The sequence below is a fragment of the Nicrophorus vespilloides genome, unplaced genomic scaffold (genome assembly GCF_001412225.1).
Source record: "Nicrophorus vespilloides isolate i.1.1-1 unplaced genomic scaffold, Nicve_v1.0, whole genome shotgun sequence".
Taxonomy (NCBI): Eukaryota; Metazoa; Arthropoda; class Insecta; order Coleoptera; family Silphidae; genus Nicrophorus; species Nicrophorus vespilloides.
The window spans coordinates 102,946-114,467 of NW_017096267.1; the positions used below are offsets into that span (position 1 = coordinate 102,946).

The 11,522-nt window shown below is 32.3% G+C and overlaps 1 protein-coding gene across 1 annotated transcript; it reads right to left on the reverse strand.

Moving 5' to 3' along the window:
* Positions 1-205: 205 nt before the first annotated feature.
* LOC108556479 (putative uncharacterized protein DDB_G0274435) lies at positions 206-9,092 on the reverse strand (the record flags this gene model as incomplete). The annotated part of the gene is made up of 3 exons (XM_017912614.1): positions 206-404; positions 6,628-6,897; positions 8,949-9,092. Coding segments are annotated over 3 exons (548 nt in total), but the record flags the coding sequence as incomplete, so codon positions are not given.
* Between the last annotated feature and the right edge of the window lie 2,430 nt (positions 9,093-11,522).

Sequence of the window (11,522 nt, forward strand, 5' to 3'; positions counted from 1 at the left end):
AGTTATTATTTATACGAGAGAAACACTTGATGTTTCCATGGAAACAGCTTAACTTAACTATTTATACTAGAAATTTACATAACTAATACAATCGCTCCATTTCTTGGAAACAGAGCTGTATGAAGTTTGTTGTTTTTTTTTTTTGTTAATTAGTATTATTTCATTCATAATATATTTATACTGTTATTATTCAATTTGTGTTTTTATGATGTTACCGTATGATACTCATGTTTTGGGGAATAAAAATTCACGTCTTGGTCTCACGTTTATTTAAGTCGCACTGCTCGTGAACAGAACTGAATTCTTGTAGTAAGCTGAGCGGTCCTGAAGAGGTGATTTGACGTCGCGTTCGACTTGCTGCTGCCGGGATTTCCTCTCCAATTCCAGTTCCTGTGCCAACGATTCTGTAACAAAATTTTAAATTTAATTTCCTATTGATGGGTTCTACATGGAAGTGCTATAGTTCGGTCTTGGGGGATGAAATATGACGTGATATAAAGGTTGGGGTGGTTTGATGTGTTTACGTCGGTGTGTGTATGTATGCATGTATACGTACACGCGTTTCTCTCTGAATGCGTGTGTGTGTATGTGTGTGAGTGTGCATGGACGGTACAGACAGACAAACCGCTTAGCAGGGAGTTAATCTACTCCGCAGAATGCCATTATCCCAAACAGGGATTCTAACCGGCGGCTATTTAACACGATGTTATCTTTGCTGTTTGCAATTTCTCGGCTCGTTATGCCGCCGTGTCACTTAACAGCTATAAGCTACGACTGTCTAAATTCCATTTGCACCACGGGATTTGAATACACAAGCAAATCCATTGGGTTTTAATTAAAATTTCGCCAAAGCACAGAACCTTCTTCCTACTCCGTACTCCTCCACCTCCTCGTACACAATATACTCAAACAATAGATTCTCAGAATTTCTGATACACATACATATTCCATGACATCAAATATTTAATTTGTTTCTCTTGACAATCACAATACAATTACACATACAAATCGAATGTTTGAAATTTAATTGAAAACTCTATTTACTTGATGAATCTATGTAATTATAATAAATATATTACATATAAGAGTTTTTCTATGTTAATTAAAATATAAGAAAAAAAATACATATGATAATTTTTGTGCAATATTTTAATAGTTATTTTTTTCGTATATGCATTTGTATGAATGAAGAATATCAGAACTAATTGTCTATTTGCTCTAAATTTATATGTTTAAATTGAAATAATGAAACGTTTTGCTTTATGAATTAAATAAGTAATTTTTAAAATGTTCAAAGTCACGCAATTATGATCATCACTATATACAACAAATATTCTTAGACTACACCTTACATACTAGGTATGTCCAGAAAGTAAGTTCCGATTTTGTACAGATGCCGCGGAGATGTCTTCAACGTGGTGCGGTCTGCACGGTGATCTTTCTCGAACCTAGAAATGACGCAAATGGATTGGAACCAATCCTAACAGAATGTTTGTTTAACAGTTCATTTTAAAGAATACAAATAGTGTTACAACATACAGTATTATCATCACTATACATCATTTAATGCATGTATTTTAAATTTTAACTGAAACCTGTCTCTATAAAAGTTTATAATTATTATTTAATTTTTGTTATACAAAATAACTTATTTTTTGAGTTGCTATAAAGCAAATTGTGTTTTTAATATTATCTTTTAATTATTTGTTAATTTTTTGAACAAATTTATTATACAGGAATTATTTGTTTATAAACACTTATTTTGTTATTTGAAATTATTCCGTGTTTCTTTTTTGTATTGCCTTTAAAGCAATTTATATTTTTTTATGTTTATAATAATATATTGGGAGATATGGTGAGGATTGTGAATAATTGGAACGTTTAGGTTTCTTGGTGATGAGCTTTTGTGGTGGCCAAAGGACGGTAGGCAATCATTGGACAAAGCGGTGTGGCAATAATTGAAATTTTAAGAAATTTTAATTGAATGCTAGGTATGGTGTGGTATTTGTAATGATCGCTGTGTAATGGGCCAAGTATGACGAGGCAGGATCGACAATGCGGCCACGTAACTAATTAAGCAGCTCTCTGGTGCTCCGAGAGAGACGACTAAAATGCATATCGTATATATATACATACACACACATACATATATATGCGAGTGGGTATGTGTATAATGGCATCATTAGACACGCGCTAAGATTATTATTGCCATCCAGAAGAGTCGTTGTTGGGTAAAAGAGGACATTATTATTGGAGTAGCACTGGCGCCTAAGTTCATCATCACTTTATATTTCTCACTCTTTTGCTCTAACTCTCTCTCTCTCTTGGTCTGACTTTTTCTTAATGCATTTTAATTGAATAGATCAATTAGTGTTGGTCGGACGGAGATGAAGGGAACGAGAGCTGAAGTTTCCAAGTATAAACTATTATCCGGGATGACCGTCTTATGAGTTTCCCAAATGATGAATAAACTTAGTTAACTATGATCAATTCCGGAACCGATCAATCCTAATGTAGTTAGTCGGGCGCGTCCATTAGAGGGTCTTCCTTCCGGACGCTGCGTCTTACCTCAGTTCCGGAACTCCCCCGGACCCCAGGAATAATTCACGGAGCCAACTTGCCACTTTAAGCCGTAATGAATAGGTAATTAGTTGATATTGTTGTGCGTGTGTTTAGCAGTTTTGGGGGCTTCCCGTTGTCCACGCTTTCCCGCAGGACTTCTTCTCCTTACGTCCTATCTGTAAACTCTAACCCTTCTCCTTAGAGGGCCATTACCTCGCACCGTACAAACCCCACCTTCACCATCCTGCTCCCGCTTAACACTCCCCATTACCGAACTGAGGATTTCATAGAATTAACCATAATTACAACAGATCGCCCCTTACTTTACTCAACTACACCTAAACTAACGTGGACCTGCTAAATTTAGACCCAATCTAGTTTTATATTTAATCTTCGTACAGTTTCGATCCTACGCATACAAGTTATGTTTAATTACGCATTTCAAATTTGATTAAAACAAGATGTGCCTTCCTCAAACACTCAACAATTGATAACAACATTTTCTTTACCATATAAAAATTGGTTGCATAAACTTCTACATTATAATATTTACTTATAACATTGCATAACAACTGTAAACTTTACATAAATCAATGAATAATTAAAAAAAAATATATGTAAAATAAATTGAATTAATATTTTTGTGAATGTAGAAGAAATTATTAGGTATTTTATATCCAAATAATATGTTTCCATGTAACTTCTATAATAAAATACATTGATTGGTAAACGTGTACATTACTTATTTTTTATTGCACTTTTTGTATGTATAAAAACGCGTTTGGAATTAGGGACTTTCGCTTTTTATTCACCGTAGGGGGTGACGAGAGCCCGTTAAAATTGAACTAAATAAAAATCGCGAAACGAACCTTAAACCTAATCACCACCAGAAGAGTGAGAGAGCATGAAAGAGAGAGAAAGACACGAGTCGAGCGGATCAAACAACAGCGAACAAGGAAAAGACAAAAAGCAGAAAACTCCTCTTATTATGAATATACACGTGTCCCTGCTAAAACCTTATTCAATTTCACGCATCGCCTCCCCAGTATTAGTATTTTATATTTAAACTCTCTTTGCTTCCCGCGCAGTGGCCTCAAGTTCGTCTGTGCACCCATCTTTTTGTCTCTTTCTCTCTCCATATACCAATATAGATATTTTTTCCGTTTCTTTTTAATATAATTTCCATTACTCAGCTCTTTAAATATCCCCTGTTTTACACACGAAAATCTTATATTTTTTATAACCTCCAGCAACGCCGACTTTCCATTTCGTTTTCGTCCTTCTTGTCCTCCGATTTTTTTTTATTTCTGGTGTGTGTATGGTACTTCCATCCTTCTTACAAATCCCCTTGTTTCTTGTACCCCTCGATACCTCTTGGTTCCCATCGAGGCGGCTCTAATTTATTCACGTGGCGAATCGATATTTTAATTACATCGAATTATACGAAACCAACGGATGGGTGATCAGCATTCTCAGTAGTCACCGATTACTTTTTCTTCCTGACATTTTTATATTATGATCATTGGAATTTTTGAACTTTTTATGAGAATTATTATATCCAGTACGATGACTTCTATTTACTTACTTTTTATATACATCACTTTTTACTTTGTTTTCAACAATTGGAGCAAAATAACTTATTCATATTTATTCTTCCTACCTCATACAAAACACAAATAAATTAATCCACATTCCATTAAAAAATATTATTATACAATCACTTTTTGTTTCCAATATAAAATTTTCAATAAAGTCAAAACTTTACATATTTTTGGGAAGTATACTTTTAAAAACTGGAATCTGCATTAATATAATTGTCTTCCAATAAAAAATAATAAATAATCAGCCAAAATACAAGAAATATATAAATTGCAGTATATGACTTCATAAATAAATGGAAGTCGTAACTAATTTACTTATATGATTAAATATCAGTCCAGATTTTGTAATGCCTCTATCTGAGATACTTTCAAAAGTAGTAAGAAAAAGGCATGTACTTAGGGTAACTGCTCAAGCTTGTCTAATATGAATATGTTACCGAGGTATGTAATAACTGAAGAGTAATAGTATTGCAGAAAGTTAACAGCACGCCAAATTACTATTAAAAAACATATAATGTATATGGTTTGAAGCTATAAAATAAGTGTATGATGAATTTCATGTTCACGCAGAAGAAGGTTTCTTAGGGACAACGAGTTTATTAATTGAACATAATAATTATACATATTAATATTATTTTTTTTGTTTTTAATTATTTGTATTATAGTATTCATCAAACATAAATAAATTTTATTAAAATATAAATTTTATTATGAAATGTTTTGTGTTCTGTACAAAGTTGGATACAAATTTGAATAGAAAAGGGTAAAAATATAATGAAAATAAATTAGGAAATTAGAAATGTTGGCCACGGCGAGAGATCAAAGCGAAAACAGTTAATGATTCCGAGATGATGTCGCTCGTGGTCGTCCTTCCGCACTACCCCTCCCCCATGTAACGGCAGAAGAGAAGAGTGAGAGTATCTGATGTTCATTTCGCGAATGCAATTACTGCGAAGTGGTTGGATGCCATTTGAAGAATGGCAAACGTTTTGCCGCTCGATTGCAATAATTATTAATTTCAAGGTGGATGGCGCCTCACGGACGTCGGGGAGGCGCGCTGCATCGCCCTTAATATTGCAACCCTATGAATTCTAATGCCCTTATGTGTGTGTCTCCGTGTATGTGTGTACCGACTACAAGGAATTATTCCTGCGACACTCCTGAGATATTGTTCTGCTCGCTGCCCGCAGAACTTACTAACGCTGCAGAATAATTTCCCCAGAGTTCCGTTGCTTACATAACACAACAACATATATGAATATTAATATTCTACACATCATACATACACATTTGCACGACAAAACATTACGCTTGCTTCTTTTTAATTAAGTCCTTTCCTTTGCTTTATTTTCTTTCAACCTAATTTTCCTCCTTTATTTCTTATTACAAGCACTTTATTATTGTTCTTCATAATTTATTAGAAAAACAAATTTACGAAATATTCAAAAAGATGTTATAGCAATAATAAATTGTTTAAAATAATAAAAAATAAATGATTTTGAATGGTTTTTAATTAGATATTGATTGCAATTAATGCTTTTGGATTTTAATTTAGTTTTTAAATTGTAAACTGCTTTTAGCATAATATAGTTAATAAAATGAAACGCGGTCGTGTTAGATATTGTAATACCAAAAAAGACAAGGGAACATCTCGAAAGATAAAAGATTAATTAAATGTGATTATATTATGTACAAGTTAAGTTTTTGAGAATAATTATTGTCAACATCAAAGAAAAAGAAATTGTTACTTCAATTTCATTATAGTGGAACTGTATGAATTACTGTACAAAATTATGAAATTTTCAACTTATTCGCTTACTTTATTCTATTTACAAAGTTGAAAACAGACAAATTTCATAAAAGACATCTTTAAATCAAGATTTTCAGACTTTAAATTCTTTAATTTATTATTTTTTGTAACTGAAATTAATTGTTTTCTTTATTTAGTTTCTTCATTTTATATAAAACTTTATTTGTATATAGTTTTCTGTCACGTCATGTCGAATGTATCTTTTTTTATACAAATAGAAATCAAATCAATAAAAACTATTAAATATATTTTAGGTCAAGTCAAGCCTTTTAATTATTTTGCTTAAATATTTATGAGCCAATTCAGATGTTATTGACAAGCTTTAGATTAAATATATAATTGATATTTTAAGAAGCTATAATGATAATAAAATGCGACGAACGAATGAATGTTGTAAATTGTATAATTATGGTGTCTTCATTGTGTGTCCTTTGGAATCTATTTCGGTTCTTAAAATCAGTTACGCCATTCAAATGTAGGTTCGATTTCAAGGAAACCCGAACATAATAACGATTGTCAGGGATCGGTGCGAGTGGTAAATTGAATCCTTTTCAGCATTTATATAGCAACTGTGGCCTATTGTCAATAAATAACCGTTTAACCGGGCCAGAATGAATCGACACATATAAGCTGCGTTCCAATTAAAAAACTCACCAGAATAATTCTGCCAGAATGCGGCGCCGGAATTTATCAGGTCTATGCCAGAGTAACCCCAAGGTTTCGTTTCCGACGTCACCTGCTGCTGTTGCTGTTCCCTCTGTTGCTGCTGTTGGGATTGATGAAGATTCTGGGGATAGTTGGTGGGAGAGCTGCAATCTCTGTTGTCCTGCGGACGCTCGATGCGGTCCTGTATCTGATTCGGCACAGAATTGTTGTTGTTCTTCTGGTTGTTCAGCTTCTGCTCGTTGTCGGCAGCGAAGTTCTCTGTAAATAAATAAAAAAACAAATAGGTGACAAATGTCATTTTAGTAATTGTGCAGACTGTAAGTGACGTTGCTCAATCAAATCATTCCCCACGCGAAATGGGAATTGAAACCAAGCCCCGTCGGGCTGCTCATACCAAAACCCCCCACCCGCACCCCTTGTATTTACAAACGCCGCGGGGCATCCGCTTCAAGGATTGATTTTAACTTATTATTATATATATAAGATATCCTCCTTGCCTTCCATCAACACTCCCCATTAACAGTAAACTGTACCCAATGTTTAGGGAACAAACCTCCCGCCACTATTGATTCCCGCTTCCTTATGACTAATGACTAATTCATCCTCCGAACCAAATTTAATTTTCGCCACTCATTTGCATATGGAACCCCGGATGAATGGAAAGATAACGTTCTTAATTTTATTTTCGTTAATTGATTTTCAATCTACTCGGAGAAGGAGAAAGAAAGTGAAGGGAGCGAAGGATAATGAAGGAGACAGAGAGGGAACGTTTGCGATAAAAACGGAAACTCATCGTTTTGATTAATGTTTGTCGAAATCATTCAATAATTAAGACTGATCGAAAACGAAATTTCAAAAATCTTAATTAAAATTAAAGTACTTTTGATCGTTTTTAAATTATATTGCTTTTATGTTACATTTGTATTAATTACGAGTTTCTTCCAAATACCTATCGATCACAATCTGTGAATGTATTTTTTTCTTAAGATGTAATTCTTGGATAATTTTTCGAAAAAGAGAATAATAACTAATGTAATGTTATCATTTTTCCAAATTGATAAAATATTCAGATATTGGTTGGTAATTATTTTTCACTTATTTGTACCATGATTTTAATTTTTGTTAATTAATTTGACTAATCTAAAACAAATTATATTATTTATTTAAAGATAACAAATTTTAGACATTTGGATTTCTAAAATTAATCTCTAATCATCTGAACCTATGGCTTCAAATGTTAAATTCGTCATAAAAATGTGTTTTAATTCGTATTTGTCCAAATATTTCAATAAAGTTAAAAATATTTATATTTAAATGACATGATATTAAGACTTATTTCAAATCATTACAATTACTAACGTAATATTAGATAATTGACGTTGTCAATTCGATTCTTTTCACAAATACATTGTTAATCAGTTATTATATAATATTATAATGCGTACTGAATCTTTAAGTGCAATTTACTCAAAAATTGTTTTTGTAAGATAGTATTAGTTCTAGTTCGCGTGAAATCAATAATATTCTTAATCGATTTATTCAATGAAAGCGTGCTCAACATAATAAGCTCGTAATTAATTAAATACGTGATTATCCGCAGCGCCAACATCAAACGTAGAATACGCTTGTATTATAGTAACATCACTAGTTTCAATTTATTGTTAGTGTACTCAATAATATTATTTTTTATTCACAGCCATAAAACTAATCAAAGTAATTTTAATTTCAAATGATTTTTACCAAATTTAATAAAATTAACTTTAAGATAATTGTACTTTTTGCAATGTACGTATTTTTAATGAATGTTGGTTAATAATAATATTAGATGGGAATAAAATAAATGGAATTTAAATTAAATCTAAAGAAAACAAATGAACAAGAATGTCGTGACAAATAGTGCATTTAAAATTGCAATTAGAAATACGTCGCGAAAAGCAAGAATAATCGTTCTTTGATTTAAAGTAATTTGAATCTCAAATGAATGAAATGATTGGATTTCCTTCATTTTTCGTTCGTACGTCAGTGGAATTTCGGTCGCATCAAGAATGGACATGAATAAATTGACTTGTTAATGGGGAAATAGTTTGAGAAAAGGGGGAGTAGACGGAGCGGAGGCAGACAGGCTTTGCAAAATTAGATACGTTCCTTCTGGTTCGCGATCTCTCGCCTTCCAAGAGGTCTCTCCCTCATTATTGCACTCAATCACATGTCAATAGCTTAGAAATACTTCCACGTTCTCACACTTATTCATCGCGAGGAATAATCGATCCGACGATTTCTAATGCTATTATCGATGCAAGAGGTCTTACCGTTTATGATCCGTATTTGTTCCCCGGCACCGGCGGCCCTCAGGGCTTCTTCCATCTGAAGACGTCTCTTCACCTCCACCTCGAACTGCTCTTGAAGTTGCCTTCTGGCTCTCCGTTCGCGTCTCAAACGTTTCTGCACTAAAACTGTAACAAAAAAAAAAACAACGACAAATATTATTAATATATTATTTTTATTACATTTTTTATTTATTTGAATTCCATTTGTTTCAATTAGAAAATTGAGATTTTAAGAAAAACAAATATATTGTTAATTATATAAGAAATATTACTTTAGCTTAGAATTAATGGATTGTAGATCATTTGAAAAGTTTATTCTAGGATAGAAAATATGTTTTTTTTTATAAATGTAAAAAATTATGTAAAATATTTTGAGTATCAAAAATTATAGATATGTATATTGATAGGGTGTTTAAAATGTTGAACAAAATGAAAGGTGGTGTATAGATGTTGGAAGAAAGGAGAAGAAATGAGAAGAAAAAAGAAAATGGTGAAATTTAAAATTGGATTCGGTTCGGTTTAATGGGTGCAATTTTGGTATGCGCGCAATCACACATATGTATGAAGGCTAATAAAAATGCATGGCGAGGAAGAAAGAAGGGTGTAAATAATTATTAAGTGTGCAGCATAATGACCGCTCGGTCACACATTTACATATGTATGTATTAGTCACAGTCGGTCAGATGGTTCGTGGGGATTTGACGAAGGCTATTTTCACCTGTAATTTTTGTACGTCTGACTGTGGAAATGAGCCCAGGGAGTGGCTTAGACTTGGTACAATGATTGTCGCGGCAGCCAATCGCGTTTGAAAGGTAATACCAGGTTTATAATGCATAATGTTGCATATGTAGTAAGGCTGGCTTTATCGCATGCTATATGCTAGGGCCAGACGGGGCTCGTTCTCATCTCTCTCTCTCACTCTCACTCACTCTTTCTCTTATTCCCTCTCTTTCTCTGTCTCTCCGTCTGCAGAGCGCGAGCCCACAGCCACGGTTATTATTCTCAAGATGGAAGGCTCTGCCGATATATGATCGATACCTTTCTAGACTCCACTCTCACTCCGCGACTCTCTGCACATTATCTACATATCTATGCACACTACCCTCCAGTTTACACACTACCTACTCCGAATCATCCATCTATTCCCAAAATTACAATGCAAAACAATTATACTCAACATATATTATTGCATTACAATCTTCTTTTTCAAATATATCAAATTAAATCAAAGAATCAAATCAAATCAAAGTTTCTATTTAGTATTTCAAGAATCAGAAAATTAAAAAAAAAAATACAAAAATATAAGGGATTTAACAGAACTCACAAAGTTTGTAAGGAATCTAATATATAACACAAATTTAAATTATTATACACCTTTTAAGTCTATAATTTATGTTATCGGAATTCAATGTCAATATATATATGGATGCAATGTCTTAGCTAAATTAATGGACGCTAACAAGGCTCGCAAAGAGGATTGTAAGGATGCCATATTTTTGTGATAGTTCTGATGGATGATCTTTCAGCTACTCATTAATACCGTGACCCTTGCACGTCGCGACAAGAGAAAGTCAATCATAGTTCTTACATATTGCTTTATAGACGTGGGCAGCAGATTTAAAGTTGAGTAATAATTTACTCAGCGATGTTCAATATCATTGGATTTATTATTATTGGATTGACTTAAATACATAATTTATTGAATAGAATATAATTAATTTTATTCAAATAGTTCTTTTTTGAAAGAATTGTTAGTTTATACAAATCTCAATATATGAATATTCATATTTATAGTTTTAATAATATGTCTATTTTTTCTTATTCTAGTGGTATAATTATTATAACAATTGACAAAATTATACTTTTTTTTTGTTAAATTTGCTAAAATAAAAGAATCATATTAATAATTTTTAACTAAAAGTAAATGAATTGTAGAAAATTTAAATACAAAGTTTCTACGAGAAATTATATATGATTCACATACATTCTGCATTATACATTGTTCAATTAATTCATGCTATGCATATAATTACGTCAGACTAGTTCATTGTTCATTTCAACTGTCAAAATTATGATGGTTTGTACACGCTCTCTGCCTTACATTATGCAATATGCCACATATTTTTATATTAACATTCATAACTCATGATTGAACATCATTGATAAAAGAATCTAAACTATTTTCTTTCAAAAGATACTAAAATTCTCTTCCTAACCATGCGAAGAACAAATCTACAGGGTCTATTTTTAAAAGCAGATAAATCTGAAATTCTTTCATGAAAATCAAGAGCCAGTCACGAATTCAGGAATCGTGCATCTCGTTAATAGTAGTAGGGTAAATAAGATCCGAAATGGAGGCTGCAGAGTATACACAAAAAAAAAACGAAACAAATGTTAGTATTTACTTTAAAGGAATTTATGTTTATTTAAATATTTTTTATGAATTTTTCTTTTGCCTTGTAATGTAATAAGAGTAAGATTTTATGATTGATAAAATAAATATCTAATTCTGATAAATATGATTAAAAAGATGTTACAACTATTTTCCACAGCAAA